This window comes from Macrobrachium rosenbergii, chromosome 15 (genome assembly GCF_040412425.1).
Source record: "Macrobrachium rosenbergii isolate ZJJX-2024 chromosome 15, ASM4041242v1, whole genome shotgun sequence".
In the NCBI taxonomy this organism is placed as follows: domain Eukaryota; kingdom Metazoa; phylum Arthropoda; class Malacostraca; order Decapoda; family Palaemonidae; genus Macrobrachium; species Macrobrachium rosenbergii.
This window is the reverse complement of record NC_089755.1, coordinates 27,317,677-27,345,176: the sequence shown is the minus strand read 5'-3', so window position 1 is coordinate 27,345,176 and position 27,500 is coordinate 27,317,677. Positions and strand designations below refer to the sequence as shown.

The window sequence follows — 27,500 nt, the reverse complement described above, 5'->3', positions numbered from 1 at the left end:
TATCGAATTTTTCGTTTTGCTTGATGAAAATTGAACTAAATTTCTCTTCTGTCAAATATGCCCTCGAGATGTTATATAGTGATAATTACTGTTTCAACTTTGTTCTTGTGTTTAGATGTCGTAAATTGTTCATCTACATCACACTGGGGATGGTTCTTTTACGTTTGCCTCCATAAGAGTTGAATCAAGAGTAAGTCGGTTTATCTGGCTTCTGTAGGTCTCATTTCCCAGTTTCTTGAAGACTATTACACCCGAAGTTCTTTGGAGCTCAAGAAATCTCTCTCTCTCTCTCTCTCTCTCTCTCTCTCTCTCTCTCTCTCTCTCTCTCTCTCTCTCTCTCTCCTGCTCTTTTAAGGACTCAGAGCACCCTTCAGGCTACCTTATCCATTACGGGGGTAGTGCCGGCAGTGCACCTCATGCGGTGCACTGTAAGCATTACTTAAGGTTCTTTGCAGCGTCCCTTCGACCCCTAGCTGCAGCCACTTTCGTTCCTTTTGCTGTATCTCAGTTCGTAATCTCTTCCTTTCTTCTTACTTTCCACCATCTCCTAACAAATGATTCATAGTGCAACAGCTAGGTTTTCCTCATGTTACACCTTTCAAAACTTTTTTACTGTCAATTTCAGTTTCAGCACTGAATGACCTCATAGGTCCCAGCGCTTGGCCTTTGGCCCAAATTCTATTTTCTGTTCTGCTCTCTCATGTTTGCTCTCTGTGTATTCCAAACTTTGGAGTTCTTTTGTTGCTTCCGTTGCCTGGCTTTTGCGACCTTAAATCCAGTGAAAGAGGGCTGTCACTTTCTTTTGGGGAAGTCCTTTATTATTACACACTTTTATTTAACTTGACTTCTGTTTGTTTGGGTCAAAACTTGTAACTCAATTTCTGACCTGTTTCCTTCGTCCGATGGGCTTGAAATTTTGCTTGGTTACTTAATCCCGGTGACAATACAACCTTACATGATCAGTAGGTCAGCAGTGACCTCTAGTGACCTTACAGTGGCCTCTCCCAATATCTCAGGATTTGTATGAAGTGAATAACTCCTCAGATTTTTCATACCTACTTTGGCTCGGTAGAATAAGGTAATAACCCTACGGATTTTCAAACCTTCTTTGGCTCGATAGACTATCACGTTCAGTTTCGTTAGCTACAATCAGAAATCGGTTACAATTTCTGCCAAAACTAAAATGTATAAAATAAAAAATATTAAAAAAAATTTTAAACACGCTTTTATTAAAATGCAATAAAAGTAAAAAAATATTTTTTTTGAGTCACACCAGGATTTTCTTACAATAATTATGTCTACAAAAATAAAAGTGTGGGCGCCAAACCTGGAAGGAAATGCTACAAGCAAAGAAATATATTTTTTTATTTCTTGTAGCATTTCCTCCCATGTTTGGCGTCCACGCTTTTATTTTTGTAGACATGATTAATTGTAAGAAAATCCTGGTGTGTTTCAAAAAAAATGTTTTTTTACTTTTAGTGCATTTTAATAAAAGCGTGTTTTTAGATTTTTTATATTCTTTTTTTCCTTATGCCTGAGGTTTCTTTTAGGCTTGGATACGTAAGGGTACTGAAAACTATACATTTTTCTCAGTATTTTCATTTTTACGGTTTTATCGAATATTGCTAGGAAAGCTGATCATCAAGACACCCATTAAATACCGTATCTGAATGCCTGCCTATGGGAGGATGATGACGAAAACTCTGCCAATAGTTTTTGTAGATTCAGACCCTTACCAAAAATCACAAGGTACCCCATATAAAAATGGGAACAAGCTGGGAAGAAGACTGAATGACTTTTATCGTCCCAGTGCTTAGGGTTCTTCTTCTTCACTTCATGCTTCCATCCAACAATAAATTAGCAAGAGCAATATATAATGTGAATTTCTGTTACCTTCCTTGAATCACTCTGTGGTACGAAGAATATTCGCAGAACACTACTGAAGGCCGTAGTGAATGTGCATCATAACAGACCTGAATAAAATAAGATATGAATAAAAGCATCCATCATTCGGTGAGGTTATAATATAAAAGATAGTTTTGTTCAACATGAATAAAAGCATCCATTATTCAGTGAGCTTATAATATAAAAGATAGTGTTATTGTTGTACAAAGAACACGTGTTTCAGAAAAGTAAAATACTCTCGCTAGTCCACGTAAATAATGACCTGTCGGTGGTAATGTCACCGAAGTTTCAACTAAATTTTAATACACCTTGTCATAGAAACAAACCTTAGCCAAGACGGAAAAATTAAGTTAAGTATACCCCAGTTTAACCAGACCACTGAGATGATTAACAGCTCTCTTAGGGCTGGCCCGAAGGATTAGATTTATTTTACGTGGCTAAGAACCAACTGGTTACCTAGCAACGGGACCTACAGCTTATTGTGGAATCAGAACCACAATGTAACGAGAAATGAATTTTCTATCACCAGAAATGAATTCCTCTTACTCTTCATTGGCCGGTCGGAGATTCGAACTCGCGGCCAGCAGAGTGCTAGCTGAGAACGGAACCCACCTCCCAACGAGGAACTTAACTGGAACTAATGCAAAGATGTACAACGAACTAACACAAGAAAGTACAATGTCCAAATCGAATGCAGAGACAACGCGAATTAGGCTCAGGTAAACAAAGAAAAACGCAAAAATTACTGTATTAAATGCCCCCGCCCCTCACCATCAATCTTTATACTTTCGACGTCAGCTTTGAATTATGAGTTACGAACCCGATATAGTACATACGGAATCAAACTTGCAACGCAAGACGTGCTAGACACTTCTCTGAACAAACACCTCCAGTAAACTTGAGAACAGTGTGAACGAGATGTGAAGGCAAGAACGCAGCCGAAGACATGCTGCTTCTCAGGCGTCTAAGGAAGGAATGTGAATAGCCGACTTTGCGACCTTGCTTACGGGGTGGGAAAGGGAAAAAGAAAAATAAAGCCCAAGCATAAAAGACACAACTTTCTCTTCAAGAAACTGGTGACGACAAAGTTAAGAAAAAAGAAGTTAAGAAAGGAAATGAAAGTCATTTAAAGTTACTCAGTAAAATTTCCATTGTTGGAAAGAGAGAGAGAGAGAGAGAGAGAGAGAGAGCTTTATGTTTGCTTCTTGAGCATTTGTAATTTGTAAACATGAATGCAAACAGTATTATGCAAACACATACGGTGTTACGCTTCTCCATTTCCTGTCATATTCTTGTCCAGAAATCTTGCTGTAACTATGGGAAGTGTACCTGACTTATATAATGGATGAAAAATAATGTTCACTTTATTGGGGTAGTGAATATTGTGCAGTGACTCATTCATTTCTTGAAAGCCTTTCAGTGGAAATTATGTATTCGTAGTTTTCAATTATAGGCTGTTTTACACTGAAGTTAGGCTCCGAAATAGTTCGCTTTTAAAAGAATGTTTTGTGCTCGGAGTAAATAGCCTTTACTGAATTCTTGTGAAGTTCCCGACCATTAGAAGAAAATTTTTATTTACGTAAATTACTTATATTTATGCCTATGCCGTTGATGGTCGCATGAAGAAAGACCACGGAATCCTCCCCTGCCCTAACCGCCCCCCTCCCACCTCCCCTAATACCCAGCTACTTCTACCCCGACAAGACAAAACAAGACCAAACAGAATACCGCCTACAGTAGGCAATACTGAAGTACAGTATCTTTGGATCGTCCCTTCGGCCCCCGGCCGCATTTTGTCCTTCTATCCGTTCACTCTTCCTGTCTAACCCTTTTAACTTAACAACGCTCTCATATTCACGCTAAATTTAATAATAATAATAATAATAATAATAATAATAATAATAATAATAAAAGCAAAGATAAAGATGTCTTCCTTTACTGCAAGGCAGCAAAGCCTTCCTTTTTCTTTCTTTCTCAGTAATTGAATTCGGTGTTAATGTCATGTAATACCACACCGGGGCACACAAATTGACCGGACTTCACTTAACAAGGTTGCTGCTGTCATTAGATTACAGGTGTCATATCTGCGCCGGGATCTCATGAGACGTCGCCCCGGAAATTTTTAATGCTCCTCCTCCTCCTCCTCCTCCTCATTTTTAATGCTCCTCCTCCTCCTCCTCCTCCTCCTCATTTTTAATGCTCCTCCTCCTCATCCTCATTTTTAATGCTCCTCCTCCTCATCCTACTACTACTACTACTACTACTACTGCTGCTGCTCCGTCCCTTACATCCTCCTTTCCATACCCATTTCATTCCTCTCTTCTCCTGTTCTTTCCTTTAATTCCTCCTCCCTTTCCCTAATCTCCCCCTTCCTACTACTCCGTTTCCCAAACAGCCAGCTCTTCATCTTGTCTTTATTCCTCTCTTCTCCTTTCCTGTTTTCGCTTAATTCTTCCCCATTTTTTACCTCCTCCTTCCTCTCTTCTTCTTCTTCTTCTCCTTCTCCTGTTTTCCCTTGCTTCCTTCTCGCATTTCTTCCTCCTACATTCCCTCTCCTCTTCCTCCTCATTCTCCTTATAGTCCTCTCTCTTCCTACTCCTCCTCTCCTTTTCTTCCTCGCTTCCTCCTCACTTTCCCTTAGCACCACCTCCTCTTCTCCCAACTTTTCATCAGTTTTCACTACACACCGACAGTTTCAACTACTTTTTTTCCGTTATTTCCTCTTTTCATCCTGCACTATACTCTCCTCGCACCTTTTTCGTTTCTCTTCTGCATCCTCGTTACTTCCTTCGGTCTCCAACTATTATTTGTTTACATCTGTGTAACAATTTGGCATTTAAAGGGGCATTTGAAGGTGAGAATAGTTAACGTCGAGTTCTGTGTTCGGTGGCGAAAGTCTTCGCATAAATATTGTTCACTCGTAACTGACCCTTTTCATCTGATAGAAAAAGGAGAACAGAATTAATGGAATAGAATATAGATTTTAGGCATCTTCTAAAAACATAACAGACGCCTTACACGTCTCGAACTGTCGGCCTAACCACTCATGTCTTCTCGCTGCTGGGAGAAAGGGAGCTGGGAATTTGGCACGATACATATACACATGTGCTACCGGGGTCTAAGCGATGTCAGGCAGGGCAGCCGATCGAGGCTACGGCCTACCCCAACGCCAAATCAAAGCCCTTCAAAAGAACGCATCTGCTTACTCCATATGAAAAATGGGAAAAAGCACGTTAAACGAAGAAGGAGAAGATTATAGATTTTAGGCCAAAGGCCACGCGCTGGGACTTATCATGTGATTCAGGGCTGAAAGGGAAATTGATAGTAAGAAGGTTTTAAAGGTGTAAACAGGAGGAAAAACTCGCAGTTGCAATATGAAACAATTTTTAGAAAGGGTGGAAAGTCAGATGGAAGAAAAATAACATAAACGGAGGCGAAGTAAAAGAAATGAGGTTGCAGCTAGGGGCCGAAGGGACGCTGTAAAGACCCTTAAATAATGCCTACAGAGTACAAAATTAATGATTGCCCTTATCAAGAAAGTTTGCTTCCTCATGAGAAGCAGATGTTTTTACACAGCCAAACTTTTTCTTTCCGTTCAGCGGACTTGTAATTATTTTGTTGTGGCGTTAATCGGTATCTGTGTTGTTGTTGCTGTTGTGTTGGTGATGAAGTGTCAGGGTTAAAGTTGCAGTTTCTGCAGCCGAAAATAGTTTTTTCCGTTTTCATTCCTGGATATGACGAGGTGATTTTCAGGGGTTATTTTTCTCTCTTTGGTATTTAGAAGCGAGGCTTTCTCCATTTTACAAGCCGGATTTAGCCGATTAAATCTCAGATCTTGTCTTTGGCCCGGCCCAACCCTCCTCATCCTCTATCCACCCCACCTTCCCTCACTCCCTCCCTCCCTCCCTCCCTCCCTCCCTCCTTCCTTCCTTCCTTCAGCCTCCAGGGAAAGAAGCGGCTTAAGTTAAGCCGCGAGTAAATCAAGTTTCTCTCCTCAACCTGGACTAATGGAGGAAAAGGAAAGGAGAATCTCTCTCTCTCTCTCTCTCTCTCTCTCTCTCTCTCTCTCTCTCTCTCTCTCTCTTAGAATCAGCTGTGCTGCCGGACCAGGCTACTGCCCGGTAGTTCTATTAAAATCATGCAGAAGAAATCATGCAGAAGAAAGCCCATGCAATCATCAGTATCGAGAATCATCAACAAAAGATGACTCCAAAGAGAATCTTCAAGCACGCAGTCACTTGTCGAACATCATAGAACCCACGGTTCTAGACCGCGATAGAGCCAAACGGCGGAAGCTGTCTCCCCAAAACCATCCTAGTATCAATAGCACCCACCTTGTGAAGACTGCTGAAAAAATCGCTAATGAAAGTAATTTGCTGACAATCAGACAGATCACGCTCTCCCTATCAGTCAATATTGCTTTGTATATGGGAGTTCTACGGCTTAACGGTTAATCAACCAAACTCAGTATCAGAATCTAGAATCGGGCAATGGAAATTTACGTTATATATTTTGATTTTGCCAAGGTTTTGAAAAGTTGATTACTTCATACTATGCCACATGCTCAGAGGAAACGGAAAGTGGACGTGTAAGAGCCTAGGAATATAATCTCCTTTCAGATCTAACGCCTCAAGTATCAGCTAATGGATTATTATCCAAACCAGCCCAAAGTTATATCAGATGTCTCGCAAGGAACTGTTCTCAGTCCTGTTCACTCTTTGAAAATTATTAGCGATACTGATAAAAAAAATCTAAATCTCATTAAATTTCATATCTATATTTGCTGTCGATTGCCGTGTTTCGGTGGTGATATTAAACTCGCATAAGATCTGTGAAACACTTCTAAAAACGCATTGGATAGTATAATCTATCCCAGGGCGAAAAAATACAAAGCAACTTCACCGGGGACATATTCGAACACATTCGAACACACTTTGGTAAGAAATCAAGGAATTTCGATCATTATCTTGACCTAGATGGAACTGCACTAAGTAAAAGGCCTGGGAAAAGATCTTAGGGTCATCATCGACGACTTTACATGGGCTACTTATACCGAAAGAATCATCATCGATACTGACCTTGGCCTTTTTCAAAGGAAGTTCCTCCTTGGGCTAACTTATTCGAGTCTCGAATGAAGAATTAGAGGAATTTATTTCTGGTGATAAAATTCATTTCTCGCTATAATGTCGGTTCGGTTTCACAATAACCTGGATCCCGTTGCTAAGTAACCAATTGGTTCTTACCCACGCAAAATAAGTCTAATCCTTCAGGCCAGCCCTAAAGCTGTTAATCAGCTCAGTGGTCTGGTAAAACTAAGCTATACTTAACTTTTCAAAGGAAATAACACCCTGTTTGTGGGTGACTTTGGTTATAAAAAGTAGTCTTAGACTGATGGGCTCCCACATCAAACATTGCCATTTTATAGATAAATGGGGGCCAGTTCACAAATGGATTGATAATTTACAAGACCTTCATTACTCTGCTAGACTTAAGCGATAAAACAAGCGGCATTCAGCCCAGGCATGAACGTTGAAAGATTCTACAGGCCTATAAAATCTAAGACAGCTTGGTTCTGAATCTACTAAAACCCAGTCAAAACCAAAAACCTTTACACTTTAGTCACACCACGATCTTAGAGTCTACGTCAGATGCTCTCTGCTTCAACCTACTCTGTATAGTAACCCAACCGAGATTGCTCGAGGGTAATCGTCTGCACTCACGGACTCTAACGCGTAGAATTGACCACCCCATTGTTCATCTATTACAAATCAACCCTTACATATATTCAAGCACACGCTAGACAAGTTCCTGAATATCCTACTGGATGACCCAAGATACAATGTCATCGGTCATTTCAACGATCGTAATACAGGCGTAATTCTAACTCGATCTGGCACCTTATATTAAATGCCGAAGTCTGATGCAATATCATCGCCTTCAATAACTACAATAAATAGTATCTAATCCCACACAGGGGTCAGCCTGCAGCCCCGGAGGGGTGGAGCCAGTCATCAGGTATCTCACGATTTATTTCCCAAACAGAAGAGACGAAACGCTCTCTCTCTCTCTCTCTCTCTCTCTCTCTCCTCTCTCTCTCTCTCTCTCTCTCTCTCTCTCTCTCCTCCTCCTCCTCCTCTCTTCTTCTTCTTCTTTCTCTCTCTCCTCCTCCTCCTCCTCCTCCTCCTCCTCGTCTTCTTCTTTCTCTCTCCCCTCCTCCTCCCCCTCCTCCTCCAATTTCTCTCTCTCCCTCCCTCTCGCTCAATTTCCGTCCCACTAAAAGACTAAACACCTGAATTTGAAATGAGGAAACCCAAGCCGATACCCAACACAGAGCTTTGTAGGAGAACGTAAATATTTGAAGAGAAATTTCGGACCCAGTGATACTGCTGGCATTTCTTCCACATAACTAAAAGAGAGAGGTTCTAAAACTGGTGCCGCTCACGTGAAGGAACATTTTACCCAAGGTCAACATCGAAGCTTGACTACACCTGAAAAACGTTTGATTTGTTTAACTTTAAAACAGTCGTGGTTTTTCTGTCGTACAATCACGTTATAGAATATTGCATCAGTTCCCTTAATGTTTCAGGCAAAAGGCGTATGGCAGTATTCAGCAAGCGGTATCTGCCAACTATTTATCAGGCGGCGCAGGCGCATGAGTGTGCCATAGTGACAGACTGGCAGTTTCTTAGCCACTCGGTTACAGGTTGCCGTAGAGCAAGAGCCCGTGCCAGTACAAGGTTGGATTAATCTAAAACAAATGAATGAGTCACTTGCTAATGGTATTATGTGGGAAATCATCATCCCGGTAGCCGAGCAAAATAATATTCCATTTAAAGAAAATTAAAATTATGATCGTTCTTTCATTTCTCATCTTTTTGAAGAACTGTGGCATGAACATCTTTTGTTGTGACTCGGCCTAACCATTTGCTCGGTCTGAAGAGGGTTTTATTGTAGCACTCAAAATTTGTAGTCCTATATGTTTTGCGTATACAGCGTTAAAAAACAAAGCTATTTATCACATTTTGTTTATTAATCATAATCAAAATATAGAAAGATGTTAAATAATAACCTGTAAATTACTGGCCAGGCCTGTTGACCCTTGCCTCATCTGTGGAAAACGGAGTACCCTATGACATGCATTATGATTTTTTTAATGAGTATTTGTGTGCTGTTAGATTTTCATAATCAATAATTTTTACAGTCGTTATGCTACTCTGTGAATGATACAGTTGTAAAAAGGTTCCTGGCTTTACTAGCTGACTGATAAGCTAGTTCTTTATTTGCATGTGCCTCACAAAGGCTTTTAACTCAAAAGTGTACATCTCCTCCAAAAGGTCAGTATCTCCCCATCCGCCAAAAAATGTCAGTTTATCAATCAGATTATCGTATACTTGTTTGTGCTATTAATTTCTTGCAAGTGTAAGGTGGAATGCTGTAATTATTGTGCCCGATCGCGTTAGCATAAAGCGATGGAAATTGCTCCAATTTGTCTTTATCTTGAACATTATGGAATCTGCATTCATTTATTTCTCATTCTTGAAGGGCTAAAGTCCTTTCCATTCTTCTCGGATTTGTTATGCTTTAACGTGCCAGGGGCCATAAAGTCATCAGAAACTGTCTGGGAATTTATCTTCGTTGGGATAAAAATCGCGTGCGTGTCAGCGTAAATATATATGCCTAATCTTAATTATCTCATTCCATTCTACGTTGAAGGTTGTATTTGCTCATATGAACAGTTGCCAAAAATACAGGTAGAATATGATTAGTGCTTAAAATTTTTTTACCTGTGTAATTATTTTTGTATATCACTGGAACAATCTCATTTGAATACGTCTGCAAGTATAGAGTAGAGACCGAGCCCCTCTCCAGGCCAGGTTGCAGGCACTTTAGTATTCTTTGACGAAGTGCTTAATTCAGCTTAATGGTTAGAGCGGCCGCATACATAGTCCCTTCGAGGAGTCTGATTTGCAGACTGTCTTTTGCATGTGTCCTATGATCACATAATTTGACCGAAAATGTTCCCTCCTTTCTTGTCGTAAGGAGTTTAAAATTTACACCAAAGCCAAGCACTGGGACCTATGAGGCCATTCAGGGCTGAAAGGGAAATTGAGAGTAAAAAGGTTTGAAAGGTGTAACAGGAGGAAAACCTCGTAGTTGCACTACGGAACAATTGTAAGGAGAGGGTGGAAAAGTTGGATGGAAGAAGGAAAATATGAGCGGAGGTACAGTAAAAAGGGATGAAAGGGGTTTCAGCTAGGGGCCGCTGTAAAGAACCCTAAGTAATGCCCACAGTGCTACCGCCCTACGAGGCTCAGAAATAGAAAGCTGATAAGAAAACCAAAGAACCTTCTTCCCACTGGTTCCCGTCAGGGGATTTGCATGCGCAATTTCTTCTTGAGAACGTTGGTGAAGGAGGTCAGTTGGTGTTGCACTATTCAACACCAAATGAAGAACGCCTTCATTGATTCAATACTGTCAGCTGATGTCACAACTATGGTCTTCGGCGTCAAATTATGACAGAGACTTCTGAAATTCCTTTTGCCTTTCAACCGGGATACAAAGAGTAACAAATTTTTGCACGTCTGCTTGTTGTGATGTCATTCCTTTTGCCTTTCCACCGGCATACGAATTTTTGCACTTCTGCTTGTTGAGGCAAAGGCTGCCATGCCAGGCACGGTTAATTTAATATAATACGGCTGACGATGTAAGTGGGTCAGAGAGAAAACGACAGCAGGGGGGAAAAGCGGGAGCAGATCCATTTGATGGCACGGGGTAGATTTTGGGGAGGATGACTGGTATAACTATTTGCTCCACAAGGATACATGCTTAATAATAATAATAATAATTATTAATTAATAATATTATTATTATTATTATTATTATATAATAATAAATAATAATAATAATAATTATTATTATTATTATTATTATTATTATTATTATTATTATTATTATTATTATTAATCGCGTAAGTAACTTAGGTTATTTTAGAACTGGCTTAAAAAAAAACATGAACCTGGGCAAAAATAATAATTACGCAAAGCTTCGAAAACAGGTGCCCAAAAGAAGGTTGGAAAATGAAATGAAGTAAAGGAGAGACTAAAAGCCAAACCAAATAATGTCAAGACATAATCAGCCCAACGAGCCTCTAAATGGCTTCTTAACTCAAGTTGTTCAAGAATTTAACAGCCAAGAAGGTATGAGGCAATCTAAAGATAACAAAAACTACAATAATAATAATATTATTATTATTCATTGTGGACAAGGAAATTGTTATACAAGGCTAAGTTAGAAATCATTCCCCATGTGTGTATGCATGGGAGTGCACTCGAGTTGAAATGCGACGCGGTAATCACGGAATTCTCGTTATTCTATTAAGAATACCGATAATTGCGTTCTGGTTCGACCTACGTCACCGATCGCCTTATCCTTCGACGCTACAACCACCGTCCTGGTCGGCATATCAACGTTGCCCGGGATTTGTTTGAACGACTATTCTTACCTCAACCCAGGAACTAAAAAAATATCATTCTTACATATTGTTCTCTGATCAAGTTACAGTGTAATGTTCGTTTGATGGAGAACTGGTTACATTCTCCAAATCTATGTAAATATAATTGCCACACGCAGCAAACTCTCAACTTCTCGAACTCCTAATATTTTAGAGTAAGTTTTCCGTTATAGATCCGGGAATTGGTTTTGGGAATCAAATGAAGAAACTCCCTCCTCTTCTTGGAGGGACAGTGGCTAAGCGATATGTCAAGATTCGCTAACGATAAAAATTCATTTAGCCCACAGGTAATATAAGATCTGTCAAATTAAGAATGATTTTACCAATGTTAAAAGTTTTTTGCTTTAGGCATAAAATTTAGTTATGGCGAATGTGACCAATAAATACTTGTATTTGAAAAAAAATATCTTGTTACCATACGGAGGATAAGTATTTAAGTTCAAGTAAATCATTGACAATTAAACTGACAGTTGGCAGATGAGTACCATATGTTACTTACAACACGAGGAAAGAAAGAAATCGCTAATGTAGACAATACGAAATATTCAATGAAGATAACTTACGGAGAGAGAGAGAGAGAGAGAGAGAGAGAGAGAGAGAGAGAGAGAGCAAAACGAGTAGAGATGTGTTCTCTTATAATTAAATCCTAGGGCCATTTGTTCTAATTATCATTTAGACCTTAATTGTCATCAATTCCATTAGCGGGGTGTTGATTATTATGCAATTTGTTTGATTCCCTATGAATTGCGTTAATTGGAAGTCGTGGGTGTGTTTCATGTCGGTGATTTTGTAGGCGTGTGTTTAGCATTTCTGTCTTCAAAATGATTTTGATTCACAGATGAAATGAGCGTGTTAATTTGCAAGAACGTCAGATAACGCCATAGACATAATGATTAACAACAAACAGACAAATTCTGGTACGTGCCATAAAGACATTATTAACCTACCCCAGGGCACAGCTTGACAAATAAATAAGGGATAATATATGAGCTTATAAAAAATTGCAAACTGCTAGTAACTGAAAATAGTGCATCTATTACTGGTATGTGCAAAATAAGACTGCAGATAACGAGGCACCCTTGTCTCAGCACATTTACTTATCAACAGATTCCTCTAACTTCTGAAGAAACAACTTCTGCGTTGGTTATATACATGTAATGAACATATCTACATTACTGACGCCTGCAATCTCTCCCTGAGAGGAGCTTCGAACACCATTACACTAATATTATTTTGCCTAATTATGTGTAACTCATGCAATGAAACCACGTCTTAGAGGAGCAAACTACTCGTATATTGATTTAACGTTGCCACAAACTGTGTCCGTCGTAACCGCAATGGATTGCTGGTATGAAGCTCTGAAACTGTTTGCGATACCGATAAATAAAAAAAAAAAAAGCTTCAGATTCCCATGTCGAGGTTCCATTACGAGTATTAATGTCGGTGATTATGACTCTACCTGTACGTTACTCAGTTTAGATAGTACAATGTATTTCCTTGCAAATTTGTGGCAAAGCACGGATTTATTAAAATTGGTTTGTCGAAGAGAAGTTTGTAAATTGTGCGTAATTTTCCTTTTTTCAGACCGTTAGAGTCAGTAAGGCATATTGAAAAGGTGTACACTTGGTTAGCAGTTCTGATACACAGGCTGCCAGCAGTGTGTGTATTGCTATGTATGTAAACCAGATTTATAAGCTTGAAGGCAATCCTCTATGAATGATTATACGTATAACGCGATTTACATACCTTGATTCCCCACACAAATAATTCATAATTAATCTCTCTCTCTCTCTCTCTCTCTCTCTCTCTCTCTCTCTCTCTCTCTCTCTCTCTCTCTGGAAATGATGTTGATGTTGGAAGTCCTCTCAGCGACAGATACAGACGTACAAAGGATGCATAATAGTGTGAATCCGTTAATTACATGTACATCACCGAAGTAGATGTGTGTGTCCTTCAGAGTTAGAGGGTTCTGTCGATGATCATATTCCATATAAGTGATGATAAAAGGGTTCCTCGCTGTTGCCAACCTTACTTAGGACTTGCCAGTATTAGATGTATATACTATTTTCAATCACTAGCAAAGGTGGCAGATTTTCCCGAGCTCATTTTCCCGAGCTTTTGCTCTCTGCTCATTTATTTGGTTGTGTCCTGAAGTTGGTTAATTAATTTTGTATGATAAGGCAGGGGAACGTTTTTCCTTTTTTGTTTATCTATTGTTTCCTTTATGATATACGCCGTAGGCCATCCTCTAACCTTAATTTTTATGTCTAAAACCTTATCGTGAAAATTGTTCGAAAACAATTGTTCGACAACAATTATACGAAAACAATTACTCGAAAAACAGTCATTCGAATGGGAAATTTCTCGAAAGAAAAGTATTCGAATGGACAATTGTTCGAAGTGCAATTACTCGAAATGACAGGCAGGTACGTTATCGGCGTCGGAGAGAGGGCGAGACAGTAAAAAGCTGGTTGCTCTTGCAGCAGAGAAATCCATCATTTCCTTGGAATAGTTCTATACATACCCTTCAAAGATGGCCGAATATATTGAAAGTGAAAAAGGTAAGCCAATGTTCAGAATTGGTGGTTTCCTATTTGTGAAAGATCAGCAAGTTGAAACCAAAATATATTGGAAGTGCAATAAGTTTGCATCGTATCGTAAAAGCAACGCAATAACTAATGACGGGGAATTGATTAAAGTTTCTCGTGAACATAATCATTCTGGTGATTCCGTAAACGCCCAAGTGCGTGGGTATTTTATAATCACGCTACAGTTTCATGAACAGAGTAAAACAAGATGCTAGAGAAACAACCTTGATTCCCCTCATTATGTCATTTCTACTGCTGCCTCGCGGTTAAGTGAAAGCGTAGCGCAACCTTTACCAGCAATAAGCTCAACAAAAAGGACTATTCACAATGTAAGACAAAAGGAGAGAGTCGGCTTAGCTAACCTCATCCATAGAAGAGAAATTGTTTTCACTAATGAACAGCCAAAAGCTAATATAGGAGAGCAGTTTTTGCTATATGATTCAGGCCCTCGCGATGACAAATGCTCATTTTCTCAACTTCGAATAATTTGAGTACACTCGAGTCAAGTGAACATTTACAAGTGGATGGAACATTTAATACCGTACCTCAAATATTTGAACAAATATATACAGTACATGCCGTTAAGAATAACTTTACCATTCAGATAGCTTATGCCTTACTTCCCGATAAAAAATTGTTTGTTCAAGTTAAGTGTTCCTAATTTACAGGTGACGACTGTGACGTCGGATTTTGAGCTTGCCACTGTAACCGCTGTTAAAAAGAATTCAACACAGCTTTGCATTATGGATGTCTTATTCACTTACAGTAGGTCAGTCAGTTCCCGTATCGAAAAATTTGCGACTGTGGTCTTTAGGTAAATTATGATACCGATCCCGAGTTTGCTTTAAGCATTCGAAATTTGTCAGCCCTAGCCTTTGTCCCCGTAGATAAAGTGACTGAAGCATTTCAGACTTTATTAGATTCAAATATATATTCTCCAATAGTGAATCCTAATCTGGATTATTTTGAAGATGTATGAATTGTTCGTCCTTCAAGACATCATAGACGAAGCCCTGTGTTCGAGATACGTGTTTGGTCCTGCTTTGAGAGAGTCAGTGCTGGTTTACCAAGAACCAATAACGCCCTTGGAGGATGGCATAGGGCTTTTTCACAGCAAGTGTCATCCCATCATCCTACAAGATAGAAATTCTCAATGCTCTTAAAAGAGAACAGGACTTGCAAGAAATTCATATTGCAGAAGTAAGAGCAGGCTGCCAAAATATCAAGAGCGCCGAGAACGACCGCGACTCAAATGAAAGACTTAAGAAAAGAGTGGCAACCTTTAACGAGTACTCTTCAGTAGTTGATTATTTACGTGCAGTAGTAGCATATAACTTAATTTTATAAGGAAATTTTTTTATTTATTGCATTGCATTTTAATAAATATACGTGTATTTCCAATAATCAGTTGTGTACTTGATTTTTTATTTTTACATTTTTGTTTAAATAAAGAATTTTGAATTTCGAATAATTATCGTTTCGTATAATTTTCCTTTCGAATAATTTTCATTCAAACAATTTTCCATTCTAATAAATGTTTTTCGAATAATTGTTTTCGAACAATTATTTTCGCACAATGTTCACATAACCGTATAAAACACAGTAGCCTATACATACAACAAAGGTCAGCACCTCTTATTGTCTTTCGGAGGTGGTTAGCAATCTGGTAACCAGGAGTTTTCCATAAAATATGGTGATTTAAGGAAAAGACAAAACAAATCACTGCCACATTCAGGTTTTTTGTGTTGAATCAAAGATGAAGCTCCAGCGCAGAAAATTTCGACAGCATCAGCTTCTTCGTGCTTAGGAGGCTTATTGCATCACGAACGCTGCGATTCACTTCACTTCTCTCGTCCACTTTTACGCCGAAAGAGTTATCGTCCCGTCTACGTATTCTGACACCATGCGCTTTCATCACGAAAAAACTTTTAATCAATCTCAATAAAATGCCTCCAACCCTCTACAGCCTCAATGCTCTTCGCTCTGCATCTCAGTTAATTCCGTCATAGCCCTTAGGTCCATGTAGGCAACATGTAACTTCTTCCTCAAATTCTTCATATAACTGCTTCATAGTAAACTCTGGATTATCACACCTTCCACGTCTAAACCCACATTGCTCTTCTAACAATTCTTCTGTCATCTGTTACTTTTTGAGTCAAATATAAACTTCCTTATATTTTTCACAGTATTCAGAATAATATGATGCCTCTGTCAAAAAAAACCCTGTGTTACCTTACTCTTATACTTGGGAATAATTATTCCTTCCTTGGAATTCTTTCCTTTATCCACACAACTTACCCTCCTGGTCAGCCACTCATTCTGATCACGCTTCCACCAATGCGCCGCTACAATGCCCTTATAATCCCATCAGCGCCTGGTAAGATCCTTTCTCGAACCTCTTAATCTCCGCTCTTGCATCCAGTTGCTTCCACAAGCATTCTAAAATTAAGGTAAGGCTAACCCTCTGCAGCACTTGCATTATGCAGCCGTGCCACTCCGTTCAAATTTTGAATCTCTCTCTCTTCATCTTGTTGCAATTAAATAATCTGAAATTCACGCAGGGCCCATGAAAACAAGATTAAAAGTGCAACCCCATAAAATATATTCCGGCGGTCATTGCAGCACCGAACCGTGGTAAATGTGGAAGAATGTGGGTGAAGAAGATATTCATATGGTGGGTACTGGTTGGAATAGCAATTTTAGTTGGATTATAGAGTCTAATTAGCTTGCTGATCCTGTGATACAGGAAATCCATAGTCAGACTGACTTAACCCTCATCCCGGGCGTATCTTGTGGGTGAGAACTCACTGTGTCATCGGCTTGCAGTGACTATCATTAAGTACATGACGTTAGTTTTTAAGAGAATGTCATATTCCAGAATCATCCTTTTGAATGGAGAAGTACTCTTGGAAACCATCAGGGCACCATTCCAGTTAATACTATGACCTGAATTTCTATTATTATGTATAATAATCCTTGAGCTTTTTCACTAGTCTAACTACCCATTTATACACGAATAAGAAGACAGACTTCCTCTCCTACATAAATTTCAGGACATTTTCACAATCCACGAACAATAAGGAGACTTCTGCCTTTATAAAATACCATTAAAGTATTATAATGAAATTTACGTCGGCAAGAAAGACCACTAACGTTTCTAGTACGAGCATGATTCCAAGGCTAAGATACAAATCAGAGAAATGGAGATTTTCGTATACATAGAAGATTCGGATCACAGCCTCAGTTAGAGGGAAGCAGCGGGATTTCAAGAAAATGCCGATCAAAACTAACTTATCAGTCGGGTACTTGATAGTATGGATGATATCGTCAGACATATACTCTAAAGCAACAGAGTCGGCAAGCCCGCCCGCCCACCACACCGCTCCAACATATCCCAGATTCACGGAAAATACGGTTAAATCATGCAGAGCTTTGACTTTCTTTTATTACAGAGTCAGAGATAATTACTGTCCATGATTGGAGCTAAAATAATTATTAACTACCATTACCCTTAATATCAATGTCTTTTTCACCAGAGAATAGGACAGAGGCAACAGTCAAAATGAATGGCTGTCATTTGTAGATTTTGTTCTTGTTGAACCGCTTGTTTGTTTGTGTGTGTGTGTGTGTGTGTGTGTGTATTTGTTCGAGAGAGAGAGAGAGAGAGAGAGAGAGAAACGCAATTCGCTCCATGTTGTCATTCTCCCAGACCCACTGTTTGGATAACCTGTGAATATAATGAGCTGGAATATTCATTTGCATATAATTGGTTACGGTCACGTTTATGATGCTTTTGCTTTTCGCTGTCATTCATATTAGGTTCCTTTTCCATGGAAGAAGCTTAACAAGTTGCTGCGGATTCTGCGGTTTGAAGGCTCAGTCGTTTTTTCATTCTAATATAATTGTTTTTGCAATTTTACAGAAGGTTGTTCGTCTTTTTTTTGTTGTTGTTGTTGTTGTTGTTGCATAGAGCATTTGTCGTGAGGGAGAAAGAAAGAAAATTGTGAAATTTTACTAGTTTTTGTTATGCTGATAAAAAAAATGGAATCTGACAGGATGAATTGTTTGATGCATAGGTACATGTAAAGAGTTTAAAGGACGAGGAATGTCACTGAAAAATAACACGTAAATTTATACGTAAGACCCGATGGGACTGACAGCCTAAACGCTTGACCTACCAATACTTAAGGAAAAGGTAAAAAGTAAGAGAATGTAAAGAGAGAGAGAGAGAGAGAGAGAGAGAGAGAGAGAGAGAGAGAGAGAGACTGCTTTATCTCCAAGCGAAATAAAAACGTCCACAGCATTTCATGATTTACGATGCAAATATAACGCGCTGATCTGACACGTAATCAGAGCTAAAACGATCGGTAAAAAGAAAATTAATAATTTGATTGTGTGTAAGCTGGCTTTGCTATGGCTATAGTCATTGAAGCTGATATGTAGAGAAGGTCAGTTTTAATTCTAGAACAAAAGGAATTGCAATTCTAGCACAAAAGGAATTGCCAACTTTGAAAGAATTCTTGCAAGTTAAAAGCAAGTCCTGGAATATGTCGTAGACGATCTATTGCTGTCTCGCAAATTGGCTCTCCTATTTCTGGACGAATATAGCGTAAATCAAATTTAGCTCTTCTGAACAATATTTAGATTCTGCGTCAGTCAACACTTAGGTGCTGTGAGAAACTGAAACAGTTTAAAATTTCTCTTCTGTTAGTTATTACTACAAGGCAAACTGTAAAACTGTTGAGATAAGTCTTAGGTGGAATTACTTTTCAGGTTCTCTCTCTCTCTCTCTCTCTCTCTCTCTCTCTCTCTCTCTCTCTCTCTCTCTCTCTCTCTCTCTCCTCTGGAAATACAGCGCAGAATGCTATGAAAAGAAACAATCATTTTCCATAAAATTTCTCTCTCTCTCTCTCTCTCTCTCTCTCTCTCTCTCTCTCTCTCTCTCTCTCTCTCTCTCTCTCTCTCTCTCTCTCTGGAAATACAGCGCAGAATGCTATGAAAGGAAACAATCATTTTCCATAAAATTTCTCTCTCTCTCTCTCTCTCTCTCTCTCTCTCTCTCTCTCTCTCTCTCTCTCTCTCTCTCTCTCTCTCTCTCTCTCTCTGTGTGTGTGTGTGTGTGTGTGTGTGTGTGTGTGTGTGTGTGTGTGTGTGTGAATACAGCGCAGAATGCTATGAAAAGAAACAGAATCATTTCCCATAAAATTTATAAGATTTAAAACACAAATCAAAACATGTAAGAGCGTTGCATAGGCAACCATCAGATTATTGTTTTTACTATGCACAATACAATGCCCATATGAGAAAAGGGACAAATCCATTACATAGTGAAGTACATATAAGACATTAAGTCAGTCAATCAACGAAAGATAAATATATGGGCATTTAAACATAATGCAACTTCTAAGGTAAACAGGGAAGTGTCTTGTTGGCACTGTTATGCAAGTTGAGGATCCAGACCTTTTAGCCACATATTGATGCATTTTTGAAGGCCTTTGTAGAATTACGTGACTTGCTTCAATGGCTGCTGGCCATGTTAGCATATCTCCGCTTAAAGCCACGAAAGTTAAATTGACAAATTGTTTTTTATATATGGAATACTTAACGGCGCTGTTTAGAATGAATAATACTTTAATGGCTTTTATACTACGAATACAGTCTTACTGATGGCAGGTTTTATAGAATACTCTAATACTTGTATTAGTCCATGTATGTCACTTTATATAACAAAGAATGAATATTCACACGGTTTTATATAACGAATACTCTTTACAAAGAATGAATATTCACAAGGTTAACAAATATTCTTTACGGCGCATTGCAGAAAGATTGATATATTCACGAGGTTTTATGTAACTAATACTCTTTACGACGCATCATATAACGAATGATTTATTAACAGAGCTTTATACAGCGAATACGATATTTTTACGGATGACTGTTTGTTGTACAAGACTTTATATAACGAATGTTGTTATATTTACCGGGCTCTATATAACGGAAAATAGATAACTTTATGGGCTTTATAAAATGAACATGTACTTACATATTGACCCTGATATTTCGTAAATATAAAATAGGATTTCAGCTATTTGGTTATGCAATGTGATTCCGTTTTGTCGATATTCAGTGCCTCCCCACACACCTACACAAAGTAAATGATTTGGAATAACGATCACAACAAACAGTAGCTTAATAGGCTGTATAACAAATATACTTAGTCACTTTAATTACTGCACGTTTTGCTTGAAAGGATAATCATGTTCATCATTTCATTTTACGTCTTTCTTTTATTCAGTTTAATTGACTGACCATCTCCGGGTGATCGTGCCTGAAGAGCAAAAGGCTAACAAGACCTTTTCACTGGGTTCTTGTGTTCTTCATTCCATAGTGGCGGGGGTGGGGCTAGTGACGTCAGTGCACCTCATGCAGTACGCCTTAGGCATTACTTACGGTTCTTTGCCCAGTCCCTTCGGCCCCTAGCTGCAGTCCTTTTCAGTCCTTTTACTGTACCTTCGTTCATATCTCTTTCTTCCATCTTCCTTTTCAACCTCTCCTAACAATTGATTCACAGTGCAGCTACGAGGTTTTCCTCGTGTTACACCTTTCGAACCTTGTTACTCTCAATTTCCATTTCGGGGCTAAACGACCTCCATAGATCCAAGCGCTTGGCCTTTGGTCTGACTCTTATATTCTGTGCTATTCTATTCTTGTATACTTCAGTAAAAAATATATTAAAAAAAACTTCTAGTATTCGGCAATGAAGGCCAACAATGAGAGCTTTTTTCCCGTTGCCGTCTTCCCCTGAGGTCGGTCTATGGACACACTTCAGCGCATTCGTCATTTTAGATTTTATTTTCGACAGATATCACTGCGATCTAAATTTACAACTGGTACCATCTTTGTTTACTTTATCAAAGCGATTTTTTACACCATTACTGGTTTTCACCATGCAGCTCTGTACGCCTTTGCTTGCTTTCTCAATGCAACTGGCTTCATCGTTACTTGTTTTCTCCATAAAACTGGCTAATTCATTGCATGTTTTTTCCATGCAACTGGCTATATCATTGCTTGTTTTCTCCACACAACTCGTTAGGCCTTTGTTTGCTTTCTGAATGCAATTGGATACATCATTGTTTTTCTCCTTGCAACTAGCTAAAATATTGCGTGTTTTCTCCATGTAATTGGCTAAAATATTGCGTGTTTTCTCAAAGAAACTGGCTACAGCATTGTTTGTTTTCTCACTGCATCTGGTTGAAGGCTGAATCATTGCCTTGTTTCCTCCGTGCAACTGGCTAAATCACTGCTTATTTTCTCCATGTAACTGGCTGTCATTGCTTGTTTTCTCCATACAGTTGGTTGCACACTACTGCTTGTTTTCACCATTCAACCTGTTACATCATTGCTGGATAGTCTATCCATTTAACTAGTTACATCATTTACTGGTCTTGCCCATGCAACTGGCTATCAATAGCATAGCACGCTTCCTTCACACATCTGACTGCCTTGCTTGTTTCTTCAGTGCATTTAGGTATACCACTGTCACTTTCACCAGTTCAGCTGGTTATATCATTACTAGTTTTCTCCGTTTAACTGGTTATGTCATTACTGTTTCCGTGCAGTTGATTCATTCATTACCTGTCTACCTCATGCAAATTGTTAAACCTGTGCTTGTTTTCACCATACAAATGGCTCTATGCAATTGGTTACACCACTGCTAACTTTCTCTGTGCACATCGTTACATCATTACCTGATTCTCTCATGCATCTGGTTGAAAATTGCTAGTTTTCGATATTATATTGGATATGTCATTGTTTGTTTACACCATGTCATAGTTTGCATAACTGCTTGCTTTCTTCGAGTTACTGAGTGCATTATTGTTATGTTTATCGCATATTTTTTCATTATAAATTACTAAATATCTTTACTTGCTTTTCCATGCAATCGAGTGCATCATTACTCGTGATCTCCGTCAAATTGTTGCACCTTTTCTTGCTTTCTCTGCGCTACTGGGTAAATTATTTCTTGTTCTCTCTTGTGCAACTTATTCAATCTTTGCTTTCTTTCTCTATGCAATTGGTTCCATAATTAACTTTTTCCGAAACAGTCCACCGCTCCGTCGCTAGTTTTGTCCATAATGTCATTTCTTGCTTTTTCCATACCAAATATCTTTATATATGTTTTTGCCGATATTGCTTGTTTCCTCTCGGCCTAAAATTCGACTCTGTACTAAACTGGGTTTGCTCAGTTTCATCACGTGACTTACAGTTCTTGCAGCTTGAATTCCAAGTATTGCTTTGTACCAAATATGGCAGGTTCATTTCCTCGCCTATGCAATCAAAATTCAAAACAATTTAGCCCCTAATTCGTTCCACTGTGATTAGGAACTTTTTGGAACTTGAAATCGAATTTGATTCCAAATCTCTCCAAAGAGCACACAAGCCGTCATCCTGTTTTCATTACAACACATTCCTGTTCCTGTACCACCCATAGGTAACGCGTGAAATCTCGTTCTTTGTTTTAAGTCCCTAGGGAGGTTTTGTTTTTATTTAAACAAATATCACCAAGTAGGTTACCGTCCCACTGGAAGTTTGGAAAGGAAAATGCAACAAGTTATTGTATTACTGTAAAGTTGAATTTGATTGATGTATTATAATTGTGTTCCCGGATAAATTCCCATTTGTATTCTGAACATTTTTGTATCTGAATGGTTATGATAACCTATTTATTTTCCTGGCATGACCTATATTAGAATGACCCAAATCAGAGTTTAAATGTAATTCTGATTAAAACTAAAGTGACCATGAGCTACATTTTTGTTATAAGAATATCAGTCCATCTAGCATAAGAGAATTTCCAGGATCCAATGACGCCTCCACTGTGCAGTGTTTCCCTCTTTCCGAGCGCAGGTACGAGAGAGGCGGCAAGCGGAGAAGACCCCAGTTGCTCGAGGTGAGCGGGGCTGGCAGCGGTGACGTCACAGACTCTTCCTCCGTAAGCGATGACGTCAGCATCGGAGCTGGAGGGGGCCAGGGGGAGGACCGGCGGAACGGAGGCAGGCGCAAGAGACCGTCGTCCTCGGCGAGGGAGAGGAACCTCCGTCGGCTGGAGAGCAACGAGAGAGAACGCATGAGGATGCATTCGCTCAACGACGCCTTCCAGGTACTGTTGCAGACTCTTTGATGATGAACGCCCCGCCTGCCCTTTCATTCACTGATTTGTTTATATGCTTGTCTGGCGTTGCAAAGGCCGTGGTCTTCGATGCCGGAATTTTTTTTCATTTTTTAGAATTGTAGATTAACAAATAAATTAGAGGATATTCCTAGTCTTGCATGTACAGGGCCCAAGGTGTAATTCTGGTATGATGATGATGATGATGATGAGAGAGAGAGAGAGAGAGAGAGAGAGAGAGAGAGAGAGAGAGAGAGAGAGAGAGAGAGGAGAAATGTCTTAAGAATAACATATGAAACGTACTTCATAATATATATATATATATATATATATATATATATATATATATATATATATATATATATATATATATATAAAACATTCACACCGGTAGAAATATCATCAGTGACATTGTATTCAGACGATCCTAAAAATCCAAGAAACCATAGTAATAGCAGTAGTAGTAGTAGTAGTGGTTGTTCTCAGAACAAAAGAAAAGGACGAGAAAACAATAAAAGTACAAAGCAACACAGCATTTTAAAACTGCTGTTTTTCCCTGCCGGTCTAGACCCCGATGTGATATACAACAGATCGAAGAGATGAGCAAAAGTTGGAAAAATTTCCTACCTGCAGCATCAACCACGGAAGGGTTCAGCCATTTAGCATTGTGTACAAAGATTCTTGGTCGAATTAGTTTCGATTAGGCCGCCAAGTAATTATCAGAAAACGCGTAATTTTGATATCTTGCATCAACATCATTTTTACGTTTTTGTGCAGAATATCATATTTACAAGAAAAAATGGACATTTCCTACCCTATAGCATAGATTTTTTTTTTTTTACTGCAAACTCTGCCGAAGTCATGAGTACTGCTGGAGCTCTTGTAAAACTCTCTCTGTTGGCATTTTGAATAGTATATGTTACGCTCTTTACGATATATAATATTCTTGTAAGTAGCCATTTGATGCTTGTGCCTTTATTCAAGAGCGATCGCTTGATCTATTGAAAACTATAAACAGTCATCAAAGGAAACTATCATAATTCATTGTACTGCAAGGGGACAAAAATGGACAAAATAGGAATGATAATATCTACGTGAGATTTGAAACAGTTTACAGTAAAATGCACTTCAAACACTTCAAAAGCAAAACTACAAGTCCTATACATTGTACTCAATGGCAGTCCAGATTAGATGTTAAGCGTTTCCCATTTAGCATTAAGCCATATTTTATTCTTGAATTATAAACAGATTTAATGGAAGATTGACACAGAGGACCATATGAATTATGAGTACAGAATTAGGGGGCGAATTCTAACCCGGGGAAGCAGCACGGATAAAAACAGCCATGGAATAAAGCTACCGTCGGGTGGTCGATTTCCTTAGTACGTGCGAGCTGTGGGGTTATATTGAGTGTTACGAATCTGCCTAAGTGGATGGGGCCCTCAAAAGCTTTGAAACAGGATATTACACGTCTCTGTATTTGAGGTGCGGACTTCACACCAATCGCTGGAACTTCAAAAGTTCAAACTTGGTACAAATGCGTTTTGTTGAGCAGCTGACAAGAGTCTCATTTAACATTTTATTGTTTTTATCGTAATCGTCTTTGTGTTATTTATCATATGTGTTTCTTTGATATTTCTCTTTTACGGTTCATTCTCTACTTCTGTATATTTTTCCCTGTAGTGACCTTGGCCTTGCAGCATTCTACTTATTCAATTAGGATTAATAATAATAATAATAATAATAATAATAATAATAATAATAATAATAATGACAGGCTGCAACTCCTGGGTTACCAGTATCTAATAAACTAATTTTTCTTGGAATGTCACGGAGAAATCTTATCTATTTGCCCGCAAGAAACTCAGAAAGTAGTATAGCGTCAATATCTACGGAGAGTAGGTCGAGAAGATGCACACTGGTAGTAGTCATAGAAATTAATCCTCAAAATGGGAAAATATTCTGTATGCGAGGTTCGAAAGATTAAAGACATGGAAAGAGAGGAAACTGTGTATATTTCAAGTCTCTTACAGTGAGGATAAGGTACGAAAAAAAAAAAAGTTTAGATTCGCGACAAGAAGTGAGGGTATGTAGGGACATAAACCACCAGTAGCATTGTGTGATCTTCAAAACAACTGAGGCTAGAGGGCTGCAAATTGGTATGTTGATCATCCACCCTCCAGTCATCAAGAATACCAAATTGCAGCCCTCTAGCCTGAATATAAGCAAAAGCAGAGAATGAGCATAGAAGCTGGGTCACTTCGCGGAGAAGAGATTAAAGATCCAAAAAGTATTGCATTTACTACATTATCACATCACAGCCTCCGCCTTTTGATATTAAAGGGCGAATAAAGGTTTTCGTGAGAAATCTGGAAGGGACCAAAAAGCATCTCTTAATAAGTGTGATTAGAAAAACCCTTAAGAGCTTATAGGCTAAGTGATGTTCTAGAGGGGAAAGACTAGAATCAAGGGCCCTAATATTTTCCAAGTCTTTAGGGAAATGAGCTCATATTACCAACCTCTTACTGAAGGTGTTGGTGAAAACCTGTAATGTAAATAGTTGATTAAATTTTGTTGTGCGTTGCTCGAAGGAGCAATAGCCCAAGTTGACACAAGGCCAACTTAATCTAGCAAGACCAGGTGCGTTTATTTAACTCCAATCTTTTGATCACAAACGATTATATATTATATTAATGAATAACTATTATGGACGATTGTTATTTTACCTCTAAATTTGTGTTGATTTGTATAATTTTGACATTTTGAGTTAACTCGAAACTCAAACAGCAGAATTTCATCATTATGGATTCGATTTTATACTTCACTGTTTTGTTGGAATTAAGGAAGGATACACATAAAATCAATCGGAAACTGAACTACAAGCATGGAATCGTCTGATTTGACTATTTGACTATAAAAGATGTGTCGTTTCTATAAAATGAACGTTTGCCTTCGACATGACTGTGTGAGTATTAGCAAGGGCGTGCATCATTATGCATGTGCCGAACAATAATTCCTTTAAAAAATTACGCACAAGTAAAGAAAAAGAAAGTTGAGCTGGTAACCATCTTCCCGTATAAACCTGAGGCAAACTGATGTCTTCCCATTTTTCTTTCGGGTAAGACAAAAACAAGTATTGAAGTAAAGGAGGGGTGGGGGTTAGACAGCTATAACTGGTAGAATTAATAGTAGTTCTTCCCAAGGCACAATTCTCGTAAATCTAACCCTTATCGACTATTGCACCAGAGGCGTCAATATCCGATAGTCGATAACCAAGACATATGTATTACAACAGGGGGACTCCTTATTACCACTGCCTTAGTCTCTCTCTCTCTCTCTCTCTCTCTCTCTCTCTCTCTCTCTCTCTCTCTCTCTCTCTCTCTCTCTCTCTCTCAAGGTCCGTCTGAATTCAGTCTTAAATGGAAATGGTATACATGACATTCAATACGTGGTTTCTTGGCTATTTAAGGTATTTCAGGTTTCTCTCTCTCTCTCTCTCTCTCTCTCTCTCTCTCTCTCTCTCTCTCTCTCTCTCTCTCTCTCTCTCTCTCTCCAAGACACGCCCACATGTTGCATAGTTTATCATATCTGTCTTCGTTTGAACTTTGGGTTGGATGAATATTTAACTCAAAGCAATTAAATTTTTCGCCCGATCATTATGAGAGCAAATTCTTGGTCGTTAGTTTTTTCTTAATTTATGTTTAAGAATAACTAGAATTATTACTACGATTATTAATTAATTAATTTACGTTTTCCCCGATTACAGAACCTAAAAATGAAAATATTTCATTCGCGCGTAATAAATACAAGTCATTATTATTAGGTAGAAGATTCTCTTTCAAGCACGTGGAGTTGAATTTGTCGTTTTATCTTGAATGGAGAGATAGTGACTCAATGATGGGAAATCTTTTATTAGTATAAGAGTATATTAGAACCGATTTTAAAATAACTTCGATGTTGGCGAAGACGTCATCAGTCAGTAATTAAAATATGGTATGGATCGTCCGTAGGGTTATTCTCCTTCAGGTAGGTCGTTTTTTGTTTGTCTCCAGGCGCGTTCCGCTCAGGCTCTGCTCAAGATTGAAAAGTGTTTTTCTTCTATATAAAATTAATGCAGTGGGTGCAGCCGTGACACAAACTATGCTTATTATTATTAACACTACTACCAATGAGTTGGGTTAACAAAATACCACGAATTCAAGAACGTAGGTTTTTTTCGTTTACGAGAGAGAGAGAGAAATTAGTTTTAGGAAACAAACTATGATGTGACTAACTGGAATATCCCCTTGCTTGAAAGCGAAATCTTTCTTGAAAATACTTGTAG

At 38.7% G+C, this 27,500-nt stretch overlaps 1 protein-coding gene across 1 annotated transcript in view; it reads left to right on the top strand.

Moving 5' to 3' along the window:
• The window catches only part of LOC136846480 (class A basic helix-loop-helix protein 15-like), a 46,095-nt gene that overhangs the window by 347 nt on the left and 18,248 nt on the right, over positions 1 to 27,500 (top strand). Inside the window, exon 2 of the mRNA XM_067117291.1 lies at positions 22,915 to 23,167. Coding sequence (XP_066973392.1) covers positions 22,915 to 23,167 — 253 coding nt within the window. The remainder of the gene's footprint in view (positions 1 to 22,914; positions 23,168 to 27,500) is intronic.